This window comes from Argentina silus (assembly GCF_951799395.1).
Source record: "Argentina silus genome assembly, chromosome: X".
Classification (NCBI taxonomy): Eukaryota; Metazoa; Chordata; class Actinopteri; order Argentiniformes; family Argentinidae; genus Argentina; species Argentina silus.
Window position 1 is genome coordinate 6,726,457 of NC_139653.1, and position 20,288 is coordinate 6,746,744.

Here is a 20,288-nt window from a genome sequence, read left to right on the forward strand (position 1 = left end):
GGACCTATTTTTATAATTTTATAATTAGTTTTTCCAAGAAGCCTGTTACTGCTGGCCACCCTCCTGTGGCTATGGGACTCATTGAAGAGTGAGATGCACTAATGACAGATGAGAGGAATTCAAAGCTGGTTCTCCATGGCTTCCCTCTAAGTGACTGACCCAGACAGGCAGCATGGTGGTGTGTGTCGTGTGTATATTGTGTATGATAATACTGTCTCTCAAAGATCTCCCAGCACCAACCAACTAAGCCACTCACCCACACCTTGCCTCTGAACCTATCCATCCCTCCCCACTGCAGTCTCAGGTGAGTCCCTGGGCTGGATGAGTGAGGGAGGAAGAGAAGGCCTTTTGCCATGGCTCACTCCTCGGACTTCTCTGGCTGGAGGGAGATGACGAATGGAGGGGGGCACCCCCACCCCCACCCCCACAACGGGGGCCAAGCAGGGGGGTCCCACACAGCCACACGCTACATGCAGAAGAGGCAGCATCGACACAGGGGCAGATCTTCCTCCCCCATGGGCAGAGTCATCCTCATCAATGCGCCTGTCGATGGTAAGTCTGAGACTCTCATAAAGTGTTAGCATCCTTTCTAAGAGGTTCATAAGGTTCTGCCTCCAGTGAGGACATTTACACATTGATGATGATGATGACGATAACGATGACGATGATGAGATGATGGTGTGTGTGTGTGTGTGTGTGTGTGTGTGTGTGTGTGTGTTTGTAGGTGGAGATGAAAGTGAAGACATCCACACAGTGACAGTAGATAAGAGCTCAGACGGCCGACTAGGCTTCAGTGTACGTGGAGGGTCAGAACATGGACTCAGCATCTTCGTCAGCAAGGTGGAGGACAACAGCTCTGCAGGTATGCAGCACATACTGTAGGAGGGTGCTGGTGTGTGTTTGTGTGTGTGTGTGTGTGTGTGTGTGTGTGTGAGTGTGTGTATGTGTGTGTGTGTTTGGTGTGTGTGTGTGTGTGTGTGTGTGTGTGTGTGTGTGTGTTTGGTGTGTATGTGTATGTGTGTGTGTGTGTGTGTGTGTGTGTGTGTGTGTGTGTGTGTGTGTGTGTGTGTGTGTGTGTGTGTGTGTGTGTGTGTGTGTGTGTGTGCTCCCTGCAACTCACTGCAATAATGCTTGTGGGGCTATGGACTCATCCATTACAGCTACCAAAGAATTCACTGCTAAAACTCAGTCATCATTGGATATGGTGGACTACCATAAGCATAATACACGCGCATAATAAGCACATATGCGTGTGTGTTAACCCCTGATCTTTCTCCTCAGAGCAGGCAGGTCTGTGTGTGGGTGATAAGCTGGTGGAGGTAAATGGGATCAGCCTGGAGAGTATCACCATGAGCAGTGCAGTGAAGGTCCTGACTGGTAACAACCGCCTGAGGATGGTGGTGAGACGTGTGGGCAAAGTCCCCGGCATCCGCTACTCCAAGGAGAAGACCACATGGTGAGTAGGCCTACAGCACAGCACAGGACAGGACAGGACAGGACAGGACAGGACAGGACAGGACAGGACAGGACAGGACAGGACAGGACAGGACAGGACAGGACAGGACAGCACAACACACAATTTAAACAGGTCCATTGTCAACAATCACTTTTGTTTTCTACGATATCAACTATGTTGGCATGTAACAACAACATGTTCTGTACCAATGGGTGCCCATCACTATGATTACAGCATAAATCATTGCTATAACATGGTTTCATATAACAGTATATACACCTGGTTGTATACATCTAAAAGGTGGTGTATGCATGTGTTATACATCATCATAGGTTTATGCATCACAGTCATGGTGACATTTTGATCTTAAGAGGGTTTGTGATTTCTTTGCCTGTGTTTTTTTTATTTTTTTTTGTTGTTTAGCATAGTCAATTCCATGACCCTTGCTAAAGTGGTTATCTTGCTGCTAAGGTATCTTGGTTTCATAGTGAAGTGGTGGATGGATTACCTCAATGGCCTTTATGGTTGTTTGATTAATTCATAGTGAGGGCAGAGCTCAGTGGAGAATGGGGTTGCAATGTGTTTGTGTGTGTGCGTGTGTTTGTGTGTGTGCCTGCGTGCGTGTGTGTGCCTGCGTGCGTGTGTGTGCCTGCGTGCGTGTGTGTGCGTGCATGCGTGTGCAGGGTGGATCTGATCCACAGGCGTATGGTTGTAGAGGAGAGTGGCCGGACCCCTTCAGAGGCCAGCTCAGACAGTGCTCTCCGTAGGATCATTCATCTCTATACCACCTCAGACGACTACTGCCTGGGCTTCAACATCAGAGGGGGCAAGGAGTTCGGCCTAGGCATCTATGTCTCTAAGTATGGGCACACCTACACACACACACACACACACACACACACACACACACACACACACACACACACACACACACACACACACACACACACACACACACACACACACACACTGCTACTCAAACGCTCAGTACATCCGGTCCTATGTGCTTTCTCATCAGGCTGGACCCTGGTGGGCTCGCAGAACAACATGGACTCAAGATGGGCGACCAGATTCTGGCAGCCAATGGGGTGAGCTTTGATGACATCACCCATAGCAACGCAGTGGAGGTTCTGAAGAGCCACACCCACATCATGTTGACCATCCGGGTGAGAGAAGACTCCCTAATTGAATTTAGCTACTGTTTGCATCTCAACCATCTGAAGGCTTCGTCTGACTTCCCCCATCTGCAAAGAAATTAATTAGCAGGACAGGACGGATAAATTCCAAGAAGGCATCCTCCATATTACTTTCACCTAGCCTGTGTTTCCAAATCAGAACTGACGAAGGTGAGAGAATAAGGAAGGAAGGATTCTAGACTATTGAGACACATCCTTTGACCTTTGACATGAAGCTTTGACATGAGAAAATAGTTTACTCTATGTCAAATCGGTTTAATTTGTTGACAATGTGCCTTAAGTGCTCAACCACTTTAATGAATGTCACAGCACGTTAAACAACGGCTGGCTCTTCTTGTGTGCGAGATTGAGACAGAGTGAGACAGAGTGAGACAGCATAGTAAAGCAGACAGCTGGCTTCCGGCCCTTTTATTCCTGTGTGTGTGTGTATGTGTTTGTGTGTATGTGTGTGTGTATGTGTGTGTGTGTGTGTGTGTGTGTGTGTGTGTGTGTTAACCCTGTAAGTACCTCTAGAGCAGATAGGTCTCTCCCTGCGTGTGTGCGTGTGTGTGTGTGTGTGTGTGCGCTCCTGGCCCTGGCATTCCAGTGCACTCACTTTACTCCTGTGGTCTCAGGTTCCACGTGTGAACAGCCAGGGATCCGTTAATTATTCACAAGGCAGGCAGGGATCAAGTTATAATCAGCAGAAAGCCTCGTTTTATGTGTTTCCTCAATCTTGTGTTAGCCCCCATTACAGCTCAAAATCACACATACAGTACTGGAGCCAGGGTTGGGTTTCTAAACGCCCCCCACACCTTCTCAGACTAAGCGCCTTTGTGGAGGATCTCAGTTGGGGGTCTGGAGTGACTTCTCCTTGACCTGAAATGGTGGCTTTCCTTTGTGGAGTCAAATGTGGGGATCTTTAAGTAGGCCCTGGGTGACTTAACCTTGACCCAAAATGGCTCCCTGTTCTTTATGTGGGTCTGGGTTGGCCTCTGGAGAGGTGGTGTTACATATAATGGCTAGGCTAGTTTTGTGCTAGAGGTGTTACTTTTTCCAGACACACAAGTCTCTCTCTCCCACTCCCTCTCCTTCTCCCTCTTCATATCCTCATGTGGACTTGTACTAAGGTCAGCCAAAGTCCCTAAGGGTCACTAACCGTAGAGACATCTACACTTTCATTAAGTGTCAGGTCACATTTGCCTCAGAGCATGTGCTCTATTTTGGTAATAAACTCTACTTTGGTAATAAAGTGATGAAGATGATGATGATGATTATTGTTGTCATATGTTGTTTATCTATTCGCCCTGACAGGAAGCTGGGAGGTACCCTGCATACAAGGAGATGGTGGCAGAATACAGCTGGCTCAGCAAAAGTATGTCTTCTCTCTTCATACACACACAATCACACATAGACACACACACACATACACACACACACACACACACACACACACACACACATAGACACACACACACACACACACACATTAGATTAGATTAGATTAGATTCAACTTTATTGTCATTGTGCAGAGTACAAGTACAGAGACAACGAAATGCAGTTAGCGTCTAACCAGAAGTGCAAAATAGCAGAAAGTGCAATGAACAGTATTTACAGGTAGTGCAATATATGAGCAGTAAGTAGTGCAGTATAATATAAGTAGTGCAGTGTAAGCAGTATATGAGTAGCATTAGCATTATAGCAGAGTAAATAAGTTACAGTATGAACAGTGTAGCAGCATATGAACTGTATAGGTAATGCAGTCTAGCAGTATATATATGTATTAACAGTAACATGAGGTAGATAGCAGAATAAATATAAATATGGAATGCCGTATGAACAGTATAAACAGGTATGTACAGTATGTGCAGAGTATTAACAGTAGTATTAAGAAAATATAAGGATATGTGCATTATGAACAGTATGAACAGTATGGACAGATATGTACAGAAGAGCAGTGGTATTGAGTAAGAGCAGGGGAGGGGAGTGCAATTGTCCGGGTGGGGGGGGGGTTGCAGGGGTTGCAGGGGTAGTAGGTTGTCAGGTAGGTGCAGTGTTCGAGTTCAGTAGGGTGACAGCCGCAGGGAAGAAGCTGCCTCTGAACCTGCTGGTTCGGGTGCGGAGAGACCTGTAGCGCCTCCCGGAGGGGAGTGGGGTGAAAAGTCTGTGGTTGGGGTGAGAAATGTCCTTGACGATGCTGCGTGCCTTACGCAAGCATCGTTTGCCCTGGACAGCTTCGATGGAGGGGAGTGAGGAACCGGTGATGCGTTGGGCAGTTTTCACCACCCTCTGCAGTGCTTTCCGGTCAGATGCCGAGCAGTTACCATACCATACTGTGACACAGTTGGTAAGGATACTCTCGATGGTGCAGCGGTAGAAGTTCACCAGGATCTGAGGAGACAGATAGACACACACACACATAGACACATAGACACACACACACACACACACACACACACACACACACACACACACACACACACACATAGACACACATAGACACACACATACACACACAATCACACATAGACACACACACACATACACATACACACACACACACATAGACACACACACACACACACACACACACACACACACACACACACACACACACACACACACACACACACACACACACACACAGTTCTTGCTTGACGACCTAAATGTTTCTTGCAGTATTTAACTCTACAGACCCATCAATTGATTTCTCGAATCCCAATCACCATTATGAGACTACATGTTGCGAGATCATAATTCTAAGTGTAAATCTGATGTAGAGCACTGGCCACATGTAGCCTACTTAGTAAACTTAATCTCTCCACTGTATTTTTCACAGACCTCAAACTCTGCTTTTCTGTTTAATATGAGTGGGTCTGAAAATAGCTTAGGATTAGTTCTGTGAGCCCAAAGCCAGATAACTGATCTGGGACAGAGCATGTTCTGACAGAAGGGTGGCTGGGGGTATTTAGGATGCACTGCAGCGATCTAGGGATACAGAGTCATTTGTGGTTTTATTTGCATGATTTTCCTGATTCATGTCTCCTCCTATGTACTTAAAGTCAATGGGATTAACAAACGTCATTGTAAATTCAGCCAGATGTCAGTCTGTTCCGAGACAGCCTCTGACAGTGTGAAATATGTGATGAGTATTACACATCTGGTGCACTGTGTGCTGCTGAATTCCAGGGTTTGGACATTTGAACACACACACTCAGTGTGCACTATGATGAGAGTGACTCAAGACTTTGAGTCAATATTCTATTTCAACCAAATCATCAACATTGTAAGATCTCTGTACTGATTCATTGTATGTACTGTATTGTAACTTACTGTATACTACATTTTCAGAGTTGGATCAAATGTATAATAATGTTGCCTTGGGTATTGATACAGTATGTTTACCTCTCTAATCTCCCGTCCCTTTCTCTAACTGAGATCTGCTACTTCCTCCCTCAGTGGCCAATGGGAACCCTCCATCCTCTTCCCAGGGATCTGACTCCTACTCCTCCGCCTCTTCCCTCTCCTCCGGCACCCCTCTAAGCTCCCTTAGTGGTCTCTCCCAGGTCCTCTTTCCTCCTATCTTCGGCTCCGATATGGTAGACGTCTGTATATCCACCGAGGATTGTTCCCGACAACCCAGCAGTGCCGAACGCACTGCCGAGACCGCCATGCAGACAGACCCCCACCCTGACCTTCCCTCGCCTTACGCCCCTCCCCTTTCCCCAAGGCTGGTTGCTACAGAAACCAGTCGGACGCTAGGCGCCACAATGTTGTTGAAGGACACTGTAATACGGGGCAAAGGGGAAGGGCCTGTGGAAAGGGGAGGGGCTGGAAATGGGGGGAGGAGCAGGATGAGGACATTGTCAGCAGGGGACCAGGAAGTGGTGGAGGAATCTCCTAAAACGGCGGTCCTTATGGCCCTAAGTAGACCGAGGAGGCCCATCCGACGCTCCCAAAGCCACATCACTGTGACAGGTGAGGAGCAGAGCTGCAGCAGAGGGGAGAGAATTTTGTCTTCTGAGTCACTTGTTGATAAGTTGCAGATACAGTTCTTTCAGCTAATATCAGTCAACTACTTAATGTGATAAGAACATACAAACATGTGCGACAGAAACATTTCTATGTCTACAATGTACAGCCACTAGGACTGATGTGGAGAGAATAATGAGAGGAATGGATTGCTTTTCTAGCACTAAGGGCTCTATGCCCAGCCGGCGCAAAATGGAAGCAAGTTCAAACTCAGACGTATTGGCAATTTGTGTTGGTGGTAAGAGGGTAAATTACCACTCCCTACTACTAGTGCGGGATGAATATCCCAGACCTAGAGTGACTGTCACCCAGACAGACCTAGAGTGACTGTCACCCAGACAGACCTAGAGTGACTCTATCGCCTCTGCTACAGTGGAGTTTACCCAGGGTTCAGAGCCTGTTGCAGGTAACGAGATACTTATACACTCTCAGAGCTTTAGGACATCCTCTCCAGAGCAGCACTCAGTTGACCTGCAGATGACCCCACAATGCAAAACGGACCTTGGATCAGAATAAAGGGTCCAACTTTATCATACTCCCTGTACCACAATAACCCAATTCCAGGTTGACCCCTCTAGCCTTTAATTTCTATATTTGTTGGATTGGTGCAAGAATGTAGCTAAACTCCATGTACCCTGCCAAATGGCCAGATGGAGCTACTGCCATATTGCTAATACCAATCCAATCTAATTCTTCACCATAACAATATCACCATAACTGCCTATGAGTAAGAGCCAGACATAATTCTCTTCCATTGAACTTTGTTCAATCTGAAAATCAAAAAAAGTGAAATGTTTCATTCCATTGAATAAGTGAAACAAAGTGTTATAGGCCAGAAGTCTGTCTGGTTGGATGCTGGGAGGAGATGACTGAGGGTTGATTTGGCGTTGTCCATCTGTTTGTCATGTTAGTGAGCTAGAACACTGCTCTGCAGTGCCCTGGATAGATCAGAGAGAGAGAGAGAGTACCCAACTGTGTGTAATGCATCAATATTACTAGTTTATCAACCCAGAGGAAGATTTACTGTGAAGAACAGAGAATCTGACTGGATGAGAAATGAACAGTCTCTACCCATAGAGGAGTGTGTGTATCATCCAGATTCATTGGCCACTGTGAGCACGGCACCATGCAAAGTTTTATGAATCATGCCTTTAACAAAACTAGGGCTGTAAAAATGAATAGATTAATTGAACAACTCATTTTTTTTAAAAATGTATCTGACCAAGGACAAGGCATGTAGCAAAGTAATTGTAGAGTGTTTCACTAAGGAAGCTCGGTTCAAGCCAGCCCTTGGGAATGGGAATGGCTATTCGCACCTTTGATTTGGAGGCCACATTTCATTGTTAACTTGTAAAGTACCCTACTATATCCCACTAATTGTTTAAGCCCCACTTTGGGTTTCTTGTCTAGGAATGTTTGGAAAATCAGTGATCACCTAAATTGCAAGGTTGAAATAAGGCGAAAAAACATCTATTTCCATTAGATTAATCTAATGTTAAGAAAATGTGTTTATATAAATGTATTTATAAATATATATATTCAAATATTAATCAACTAATTGTTTTAAGTCGGCTGACAGCCCTAAACAAAACACATGCAGACTGTATTATAGGTATATACAGTATTATTGCCTTTGATACCTCCTTGAGAGACATATCTAACTAAGATATACCTGCAACCAAGAAGCCTTTCACCTGCTAGAATTGGATCAATTTACCTCAACAGATTAATAGAATTTCTGACTTGTGTGTCTATCCCTTGACCACTCTCTCTTGAGAGTCTTCAAAGGCCTGAAAGGCTGGAGGGTGTGTCCCAGCCCACCACTTACACACCTACTTCAATTGGTTAAGTGCTTAGAGATTAGTTTTATCCGGCGTGGTAGTGCTGGGCTTGTCCAAAAGCCTGCACACCCTATAGTTCTTCTGGAACAGGGTTGGTGCCCCTGCAGCAGACATCTGTCCATTTCCCACCCCCAGAAGATATAATAGAAAAGATCAGCACCACATTATGGAACATAGTAATCACCCTAGGCATCTATGCTTCTATTATTTAGTTTTTTTTACTATGACTTTTTATTGTTTAAATGTTGTTTAAATGTTTATTTATTTTTAAATGTGAACAATAAATAGTCTCCAACTGTATCCCCATGTTGTTGTTTTTTCTCCTCCAGAGGACAAACAGAAAAAGAAGAGACAGCTGAAGGAGAAGAGTGTGGTTGAGGGCAGTAAAACCCTGCAACGCTCCAAGACCTTCGTCAACCTCCTCTTCAAGAGGGACCGCAAGAGAGACACATCTAGGGATAAGAGAGATGTAGGGACAGAGGAAACCCACAGGGGGCGCTCCAAATCACCCTCCCACCATGCTGACAGAGGTGAGAAAACACACACACACACACACACACACACACACACACACACACACACACACACACACACACCACACACACACTCACACACACACACACACACACACACACACACACAAATGCATACATCATCTTCCCATTAGATTCACACTGCTCCTGCCCTTATGTCCTTCTGACTCCTTAGATAAGGAGAGAGGTCGTCCCTTCCAGCTCCTGAGCTCTCCCAGGGAGACGCAGGCCGGGGTGAGGGATGACAGCCCTCTGCATCGCCCTGAGACCCTGCAGCAGGTGGAGGACATGGCCAGGAAACTGCTGAGCCAAGATGAGGTCACCGCAGTGATGAGACACTGCAGGCGGGTGAGAACCTGAGCCGGAATGACTGCCTGTGACAGTGACTTACAATCTTAAATCAAAAACATATTCCTTTTATCCCCAGGTGGAGCAAAGGGCCTCAACAGTGCCTCTATTGAACCCCTTTCTGGGCTGTTTTTCTTGACCTTATTTCAGGTGGTTCCTACCTTCTTTTGAAAACAATTTTGAGGGCATTTCTGCTTTTATTGGGATAGAGACTGAAAGGAAGGATGGGTGAGAGATAGGAGGGATGACATGCAAGATATGTAGAGGATTGGAAATCAAACCAGGAACCTTGCGGTGATGTGGTATGCGCATTAGTGTGCTACGCCACTAAGCTCCCTGGTTCCTACCTACTTGATTACTTCTGCAATTGGCTCCTCATTTCATTTACATGTTTTTTTCCATCCTGGAAGTTAGGCTATTAGTATGGGAACGTCTTTGTAGATGCTTTGTGTTCTGCTTGTAGACTAATGGGGAGCATGTCAAGTATCAGTCTGTCTTAGTCTCTGATAGTGATGGATGAGTCTGGCCGTGGATGGGACAATAGACGGATTTGCTCTGTCTGTTATGATTAGGATCAAATATCACTGATCATCTGATCCTCCCCCCCCCCCCCCTCTCTCTGTCACACTCACTCGTTACTCCACTCCTCCACTCTAAAGGGATCACTTCCTCATCTGGCCCTGAGGACTCTGCATAAGATATCAGGTCTACTTAGAATAGGGTTATAGGATATGACATCACCATCAGAGCACTAATCAAACACCAATACAGAAGTCCATAGAGAAACTGTACATGTGCCTCTTCTTTGACTGAAAATGTGCGAAGATTCTCCCACTCAGTCCTCCAAAAAGACTTTCTGGGCTTAGTTGTTGAAATTGTATTGGTTACAAAGCATCTCTCTCTCTCTCTCTCTCTCTCTCTCTCTCAGTTTGTGTCAGAGCGAGTGGTTGAGGATCTAGTACGCCCCCTGCTGGCCATCTTGGACAGGCCTGAGAAACTGCTACTGCTAAGAGAGATCAGGTTAGGGTTGTGTGAGTGCCTGTGTCTGTGTATATGTATGTGTGTGTGTGTGTATGTATGTATGTGTGGGTGTGTTTGTGTTGTCATTGGTGGTGTGTACTCCTGAGAGAGATTAGGTTAGGGGTGTGTATATGTGTGTGTGTGTGTGTGTGTGTGTGTGTGTGTGTGTGTGTGTGTGTGTGTGTGTGTGTGCTGTGCGTAGCATGGGTGGCGAACAGTATGATGTTTACAGTATGAATGTGTATACATTACTGTCCTTTCCATGCAGGATGCTGATCCTTCCTACAGATTTGGGTCGCTTTGACAGCATGGTCATGCCTTTTGAACTGGAGGCCTATGACATACTGAAGAGTCGCTCTTGTAAGCCACACATCTACACAGAACACATTATATTAGGAAACAGAAGTTTACGTTTGTGTGTGTGTGTGTGTGTGTGTGTGTGTGTGTGTGTGTGTGTGTGTGTTAATGTAAGCTCTCTCTCTCCTCAGTGAGATCTCCTGCCCTGCGCTCCCCTCGCTTTGGAACCCCCCGACGCCACCTTATCACCCCAATACCAGGTCAGTGTATGAGTATATATCTTGTCCATCTCCTCCTCTCTCTCTCTCTCTCTCTCTCCCTCTCTCCCTCTCTCTCTTTTCCCCCTCTTTCCCCCTGGCATGTCCTCTGTCTGATCCCTGTAGGATATTATATATCCGGAGGGCTTATCTTTTCCCTCTCCTTACTTCTCCTCTCCTTTCTTCCCCTCTCCTTCTCAGCCCATCTCATATCCTGATTGTCTGACTAAAACACTTGCACACACTGCCCATATCCTGGAATTTCAGGATATTTCCTACACCATATGCCATCATCCCTGCCTTTACACACACACACACACACACACACACACACACACACACACACACACACATGCACACACGCACACACAATCTCTCAGATTACAAGGCCCTGAGCTGTAGGTTTGTATTACGTCTCTGTGGCAAACACAAAGGACAGAGAGGGGCAGTGGTGAGTCTTAGACATGTGTGGGCTGCCTGTGTGGAGCTTAAACAATACAGCAATCGCTCTAAAGCTTTTCACAAACTCGACCCATTCAAGAGTCAGAGACAGAGAGAAAGGGGCATTCCATACCGCCTCAGAATAGAGTGACCCCGTCCGGCTGCTCTCTACCCTCTTAGGTCATGGGTTAGGGGTCAGAAGGTCAGTTTACGTCACCAGTCAGGAAGGAAGCTGACATGGCAAAGTAGACGTGGTCTGTGTTTTGACAGGTCGAGGTGGCCGACCCAGGGCAAGACCAGATGCAGTCTGGGCGTGTTGTGAATGGTATCCATTTTTTTCCCATTCGTGAGTGACGCAGAGAACACCCACACAGTGTCACTGAGAATGGTTTGGCTAGAGCTGTGAGGGGGTCTCTCTAAGTACAATACAGTGGGTCTTTGAGGTTAAAGGAAAAAGAGGACTGTGTGTGCTTGTGTGTGTGTGTGTATGTGTGCGTGTGTGCGTGCGTGCGTGTGTGCGTGCGTATGTGTGTCCAGACTACAGAGGTGGTTTCCTGCTCCAGCCAGCCCAGGAACTGGAGAGAGACCGTCAGCTGATGGAGGATCTAGAGAGGCTGCGTGTGTCTGGACTACAGGGGGGCCTCATACCCCCCTCCTGCGCCTTCACCCCCCTACTGGATGTCCCAGTAGATAGCTACCCCCCCTCTGTCCTGCACCCCCACTCCCGAAGCCCCTCACCCTCCCAAAACTGGCTCCTCACAGAGTCCCCATACAGCACCCAACGTGGCCAGCCCAGCCACTCTCCCCATAGAAGAGACAATAGTACAACCCACTACGATGAAACCTCATTGCTGTCTGTGTCTGACCGGGGAGTTACTACTCCTGAGCGGGGGAGGTCACCGGTGAGGAACAGCCATGGGAGGACCAGGAGCGAGGCTAGTCCTGAAAGGAGAAGTGGGAGGAGTAGGAAGGAGGAGGTATATGCAGAGGTGAGCGTACACGTTCCCGCCGCACGGCGAGGTCGACCCCCCCTCGCCCAGGTGTTTGAGCCCCCCCGGGACAAGAGCCCCTCGACGGGGAGGGGGAGGGGGAAGCAGGTGAATGGACACTCACAGAACGGTCACCATGGAAAAGCCACAACAACCCCAGTACCCCAGGAGTACGAGATAACCACAGTGATCATCTCTAAGACCAAGCAGTCTCTAGGTGAGTTAAAGAGAACCATTAGAGTCATTATAACTGGACACCATTGATGCTTCCTCTGAATATGGTTTCACTTGCACTGATTCATATATGTCACATTAAGCATGATGTGTATCCATGTGGACTGTCTTCTTTCTACGTACCTAAAGTGGATAGTCTTATTACTGTAGCTAGTACTGTACCTCACCAGTAGAGGGCAGTGCATACCCTGCTACTATTCCCCATGAATAACTGGGGGGTTAGAGGAGATAGAGGGTTAACATTACCAGACCATTAGCCCAGTCAAAAATCAACCTCTTCACTACAGGGTGGGCAACTCTGGTCCAGGACAGACGCTGCAGTGTGCAGGCTTTTTTTCTTGTCCAGCACCAGCACAGCTGAAGACTTATCAAGCTCTGTTCGGTTGTGATGTTTTCCCCTTGTCTCTGCAGGCATCAGTATCTCTGGTGGGATGGAGTCCAAGGTCCAGCCAATGGTGAAGATAGAGAAGATCTTCCCTGGAGGAGCTGCCTCTACCAGTGAAGTGCTCAAGGTAAGCAGAGATGTAGGCCTTTGACGTAGGGTGCTCCCTTTGATGTAGGGTGCATCTCAATGATATATACTCTTTCATACTGGCCTCAACTAACCCTCTAAAGCTTCTGTCACTGCCCAATGTGGTCAATCCTCTCTGACTTAGTTTACAGTAGCTATGACCAGATAGCATACAGATGTTCATCCCACTCCATATGGTAGCCAGTGGTGTCCAAGGATGGTCAGGGGGATGTGTTTTAGAAGAAAATGATGCCTGGACAATGTTAGATAAAAGCCTTACATTAAAGGGTCTTAAGCTAATAGCTACAGTAACAGTATGTATTGATGTGGGCCGTTTGAATGACAGATACTACTGTTGTTCTGCCATGGCTCAGAGCACTGTGATTGTACTCTAGCTGAATGGGCTGGTCTGCCTGTCCGCCTGCGGTGGTTATGAGTTGCTGTTCCTATGAGGCTCTAAGGCAGCAGGTGTGCAATGAGGAGTGGAGAAGAGGAGAGGAGAGGTGAGGGGAGAGGAGAGAGGAGAGGAGAGGAGAGGAGAGGAGAGGAGAGGAGAGGAGAGGAGAGGAGAGGAGAGGAGAGGAGAGGAGAGGAGAGCAGAGCCGTCTCCAGTGGCCCATCTCCTCCATGATTGATGTGGTACATGGGCCCGGCACGGTAATGTATTGCCTCCTCTGTGGCTATGAACAATCCACTAAGTAACTAGGCATGGCCAGGCTTTCCCTGTTTTTCACACACACACACACACACACGCACACACACACACACACACACACACACACACACACACACACACACACACACACACACACACACACACAAGATTATCAATATGCTTATTAGAAGAGTTTGAATAATAGATGACAGAGATGAGTTTGTGCTCAATCAGATGCACCATGATACAGTTCTCCCCTGAAGTCAACCATCAGCACTGGGGCTAGGACAAGGACAAGAACTTCTCTAAAGACTAGTACTAGTACCAGAACCTGAAACTAGAATACGGTATATGAACCAACAGCCAGAACCATTCACCAGAACTTTGATTTTGAAGAACTGTGAACCAAATACTATGAACTCTCACTAACCAATCATCGAAAACAGTATAGTCAATGCTGGGTACTGGGTGAGACAAGAGAAAGGGCACCAGTTGAGAGTTCAGAGGTGAAGGGAGGTCAATGTAATGTGTGTGTGTGTGTGTGTGTGTGGGTGCGTGTGTGCGTGTCGGTGTGTGTGGGTGCATATGTGTGCATCTGGCTGCTATGAATGCTGCCTATCGGGTGACGGCACTTCTCTAACACTGGGGATCTGGTGTCAGCTAAGCCTTTCAGTTTCCAAGAGCTTCCCTCAAAGCTCCCCTCACACACACACACACACACACACAGAGGCCTTGGAGAAGGATAAGGAGAGAAAGGGGAGGAGGGAAGAAAGGGAGATATACAGTGCTCTTCGTAAGTGATTGGACAGTGAACCATTTTTTTTAAACATTTTAAATCAAACTAGTACTATGAGGTTAAATGAGAGATTCTCAGCTTTTATTTGATGGTATTTGTGTACATATTGGTTTCACCTTTTAAAAATGACAATGCTCTTTATGCATATTCCATATTTTATAGTAACCTATTTTAGGTTACTCAAAAGTAACAATTGGCTTGACAGGTGTTTCTGGTTAGTCAGGTGTGTTTCGTCACATCATTTGTGCAGACATAAGAGAGCTGTCAATGTCTAGTATTGATTCTAGACTTTGCATTTGCTTTTGGAGTTTGCTATAGGTGTCTGTCAACATGAGGACCAAAGAGGCTAAAAAATTGGGAAAACAATATCATAAGCTTAGCCAAAACCTTAGGTTTGCCAAAATCAACAGTTTGGAACTTCATTAAAAAGAATCGCAAAATGTTCTGGTAGGCCAAGGAAGACTTCCACAGTGGATGTGGAAGTCACCATAATTTAAAAAAAACAAAAAAAAAACAACTGTCCCGCAGATCAGGAACACTCTCCAGGAGGTGGCCGTAATTGTGTCAGAGACTGCAAAATACTTCACCAGCCAAACTACAGACGCATCATTGCAAGGTGCAAACCACTAGTTATCCTCAAAAAGGATGGTCAGGTTATAGTTTGCTAAAAAGTACCTAAAAAGCCTGCAGAGGTCTGGAAAAAGATATTCTGGACAGATAAGATTAATATTATCATGTACCAGAGTGAATGCAAGAGGATAGTTTGGAGAAAAAAGGATTTGCTCAAGATTTACAGCATACCACCTCATCTTTGAAACATGGTGCAGGGGGTGTTACGTTTCGGAATGTATACGGCAGGACAGACTAACAGTTGCTCTCTACTCTCCTGACTCCTTCCTGTGTCATAACTTCGCCTCACACCTGGCAGACGTAGTGTGTTAGCCAGTCCATATCTCGCACACTCTGCAGGCGGAAGTAGGACCACTGCACTCTACTGTTAACACATATCCCTGTCTGATAACAGCCTATCACTGAACCAGGCACTAGGTCTAAGGACGACATGAGGTGTGTGTGTGTGTGTGTGTGTGTGTGTGTGTGTGTGTGTGTTAGAGAGAGAGAGAGACAGAGAGAGATAGCAAGAGCATATCATGTGCTGGTCACAGCCACCACACCCTTTTCAACTGAATTGTGTTGTGTGTACTAGTTTGTGTGTCGGTGTGTGTCACACACTTGTCACTATCCCCGCTCTCCCTATCGGCTGGGTAAGAGGGTAAGGTGTGTGAGTTATACAGTATGTGAGAGCTAGTTATATTTGGCTTCCGAGCATTCCAATCTTTCTACACACACTGGTTCAAAATCTTTGTGTGTGTGTGTGTGTGTGTGTGTGTGTGTGTGTGTGTGTGTGTGTGTGTGTGTGTGTGTGTGTGTGTGTGTGTGAGTGAGTGAGTGAGTGAGTGAGTGAGTGAGTGAGTGAGTGAGTGAGTGAGTGAGTGAGTGAGTGAGTGAGTGAGTGAGTGAGTGAGTGAGTGAGTGAGTGAGTGAGTGAGTGAGTGAGTGAGTGAGTGAGTGAGAGAGAGAGAGAGAGAGAGAGAGAGAGAGAGAGCCTCCATTGACACAGTAAGCCTAGATCTTACTGCCTATTAAGATCACTGTGGTCATTAGGTACTGTACTCACTCTGGATGATATTGACTCTGTGTGTTTCTCTCCACACATAGTGTACTGTATGGACTGGACTGTGATCTACTGACCTCTCTTACCATCAAGGCCAATGGCTCTCCCATAGCTAAATAATCTACATGATTTTGTTTATGATGATCACTCTAATCTACACTCACCGGCCACTTTATTAGGTGCACCTTGCTAGTACTGGGTTGGACCCCCTTTTGTAGCCCATCTGCTTCAAGGTTCGACATGTTGTGCATTCAGAGATGGTCTTCTGCATACCTTGGTTGTAACAAGTGGTTATTTGAGTTACTGTTGCTTTTCTATAATCTCGAACCAGTCTGGCCATTCTCCTCTGACCTCTGGCATCAACAAGGCATTTTCGCCCAGAGAACTGCCACTCACTGGATATTTCTCTTTTTCTGACTATTGTCTGTAAACCCTAGAGATGGTTGTGAGTGAAAATCCCAGTAGATCAGCAGTTTCTGAAATACTCAGACCAGCCCGTCTGGCACCAACAACCATGCCACGTTCAAAGTCACTTAAATCACCATTCTTACCCATTCTGATGCTCGGTTTGAACTTCAGCAGGTCGTCTTGACCATGTCTACATGCCTAAATGCATTGAGTTGCTGCCATGTGATTGGCTGATGAGATATTTGCGTTACCGAGCAGTTGAACAGGTGTACCTAATAAAGTGGCCGGTGAGTGTATATTACAATAGCTTCTCTACTGTACAGTACTGTAATTCAGTGGGGATGAAATTTGTGGATGATGAAGGGCGCAAAAAAAAAGAGGTTGAGTCAGATTCGATATCATTCGATTTAGTATGAACAATTACTTTTCTAAAATTGAAAAATCACTGAATCTGCTCTAGTTAAATGGATCTAAATCTTTTGATGCTGGTCTCCCAGAAGGCAGTAGTGTTTTGGGTCAACAAGGGCAGCTGAGACAGGCGCTTTGGCGGGCAGTTGCTACTTTTTTATAGTAGCATTGCTTACGGTCACGTATCAATTGGGCCCTGTTCAAATGTCACTAGAATGCTTCCACCCTTCATTTAAAGTAAACACTGATCTAAAATGGTTAACGGACCAGGGTTTGGGCAAGATAGAAAGGGAACCTCCTGATATTGGTCCTGTTTGTCTGTGTGGCTAACCTGCCCTTCAGTTGAGGGAGTCATGCAGGTGCATCCTCGGCCAGTGCTGATGACATCATAGGAAGTTCCTCTCCTCAGGTTTCTTGGGCTCAGCTGCACTCTGTCCTCTTCCTGCAGGAAACAACCAGGGAGAGGGTCTTCAATGTGTGTGTGTGTAGGCATGCAACATTTCAACAACCATGAGCTGAGGGAAAACCTGTGTATGTATGTGTGTGTGTGTGTGTGTGCGTGCATGCGAGCTGAAGAGAGTGATTGGGGGAGGAATATCAGAAAGAGAGGGAGGGATAAAAAGAGAGACGGAGGGAGGTTGAGGAAAGAAGGTAATTAATCTGCCTTGATGGATTTACTGTAGAGATAAAGGAGAGCCTCTTAGCAGGAGGTCATTAAAGAGGTCATGTACAGTAAGAGTGTGAGTAAGTGCCTTATGAGGGAGCTTTGATTAGTCTCCTTGTGTATGTCATCATTAACTTGTTCCTCTGTGTGTGTGTGTGTGTGTGTGTGTGTGTGTGTGTGTGTGTGTGTGTGTGTGTATACAGGCGGGATTTGAGCTGGTCTCGGTGGATGGGGAGTCTCTCCAGGGTGTAACCCATCAACATGCAGTGGACGTGATTCGCCGAGCCTTCAGTAACAAGGCCAAAGACCCCATGGTATTCGTGGTCAAGGTTCCCAAGGGCCCTGCAGACTAGGCTGGCCTGCTAGGCCTGGCCAGAGAGAGGCTGAGAGCATGATCTATCCACAGAACAACCAAGGGCTGCAACATGGGACTGACTGAAGGGTACACTCCAACACAGGAAGTGATGGAAAGGAATGGTCCTATCACAGTAGAAAGGAAGGGAAGTCTCTTCCACACAGCCCAATAGGCTTGGTTCAACCAAGGGCAAAGTTTGCACCCATAGCAACCAGGTTGTACCATTGGGTCAAAGACTGTTATGGGGAAATTTCTCTTGAAACTGCACAGTGCAGCCAGGTCTGCCGTGGACATGATTTGTCTACTTTTCAACTAAAATATACAGACTTAAATCAGCTTTTGTTACATAAACCTTTATTATTACAAACACTGTAAACTGTGCTAATTTTTGTAACAATCTTGGGATCTTTAGTTTGGAGCTAGTTAAGAGCTTTGACAAGGGTGATAGGCTGTTGAAATAAAAGAGTTGAGGTAAAGCAGAGTTTCATGAGCCACTGTTTAATGGTTTAACGGGTTAACTGGTTAACTGTTTAACTGGTTAGCTGTTTAACTGGTTAACTGGTTAACTGCTGCCTAATATAACCTTGAAGCTTAGTATGGCGACAATGTGAAAAAACACCCATAACTGACTGTCAAACGGTCTGTCAGACGGTCCTGATACCCCTGGAGAGAGTAGCAGCACAGTCCTAGGGAGCATCTAAGTCCAACAGTGACTCTGGCAGAGGGAGATTACACTGGCAAACTTTATGAGATTAATACCCAGATTAAGCCTCTGTATTATCGTGACACAAAACAAACCTGATAGTTTTGGTTTAGTGGACGTCTAGGGGATTATTACAAATTGTTGCTCTGTATTTGTTAGTACTGTGTATTTCTGGCACAGGAGCCATGTTCTGGAGCAATATGCCACTTGAGAAGCTTGATTACACTGAGCAGTGGCTAGAGCTTGTGCAGATATGTGGAGTTAGAAAACATGGAGCCTACATGATAAATACAGAACATGAGCACTTGAGGTTTAAGACAGGTTTTGGGGGAAAGGGACAAGGGGCAATGGACTGAAAATGAGGGACTCAGGGACTGGGCCTTGGGCTGGGAGTCAGGGACTGGGCTGGGAGTCAGGGACTGGGAGTCAGGGGCAGGGAGTCAGGCACTGGGAGTCAGTGGCTGTGAGTCAGGGGCTGGGACTCAGGGGTTGGGGTTGGGAGTCAGGGACTGGGGTTGGGAGTCAGGGACTGGGGTTGGGAGTCAGGGACTGGGAGTCAAGGGCTGGGAGTCAGGGGCTGGGAGTCAGGGGCTGGGATTGGGTGTCAGGGGCTGGGATTGGGTGTCAGGGGCTGGGGTTGGGAGTCAGGGGCTGGGAGTCATGGGCTGGGGCTGTGAGTCAGGGGCTTGGGCTGGGAGTCAGGGGCTAGGAGTTAGGGCCTAGGGCTAAGAGAGATGGGCTGGGGGCTGCAGTAAATACATACTGTACATATGCATAGTGCCTTACATCCACACATGGCAGTAGGGCTAAGAGGGGCTGAGACATTGGCTACAGGGTGTGAGTCTGGTTTGTGACAAATGCTACTCAAAGGCAGAACTGTTATATACATGTAATAAGATGCATCCATAATGCCTTCAGATCCATCCATACTGTATGACAAGAGCACATTACTTGAGATGACTTGTGAATTTACCACATTAAATGTTCACATTACTTACACTGTATTGATGTCTCACTGTTTCTCCTGATTTGAGTGTCCTTGTCACTATGTAGGGGAATTATAATAACGAGTACGAAGGCAGAGGACTCAACCGCACAACTCAGACTTGATCCAAAAGAATAGTTTTACATGCAAGAGGGTTGGGTACACAGGTGGGAAATCAATAGGTGTGTATATCCAGAAAGGGGTAGGCAAAACAGAGTACGGTACAGTACAGAAGGCAAAAAGGCAAAGTCAAAAAACACTCAAAGATCAAAACCAAGAAAACTAGACACTAGGGTAATTGCTGGAACGTATTAATACGGATGCTCAATAAACAAACTTGTGACAAGACAGAGGAGCACACAGACTATATACACAGGGAATAATGATAAGCAACAGGTGAAAACAATCGGGGCAGGGTAGACAATTACACAAGCGGGAAAATACACAAGGGCAGATAACGAAGTGACAGAAACGAAAAACAACGTGAGTACAACAGGAATTAAATAA

The 20,288-nt window shown here is 46.4% G+C and overlaps 1 protein-coding gene across 1 annotated transcript; it reads left to right on the forward strand.

The window, feature by feature from the left end:
• Positions 1 to 353: 353 nt before the first annotated feature.
• pdzd7a (PDZ domain containing 7a) lies at positions 354 to 19,112 on the forward strand (the record flags this gene model as incomplete). Its single annotated transcript, XM_083696330.1, has 15 exons — positions 354 to 552; positions 725 to 862; positions 1,282 to 1,456; positions 2,140 to 2,316; positions 2,475 to 2,622; positions 3,946 to 4,006; positions 6,092 to 6,610; positions 8,835 to 9,035; positions 9,214 to 9,386; positions 10,315 to 10,406; positions 10,675 to 10,766; positions 10,895 to 10,963; positions 11,939 to 12,607; positions 13,036 to 13,136; positions 17,942 to 19,112. The coding sequence occupies 15 exons, from the start codon at positions 354 to 356 to the stop codon at positions 18,089 to 18,091; spliced, it is 2,964 nt and encodes a 987-aa protein (XP_083552456.1). The 3' UTR covers positions 18,092 to 19,112.
• Between the last annotated feature and the right edge of the window lie 1,176 nt (positions 19,113 to 20,288).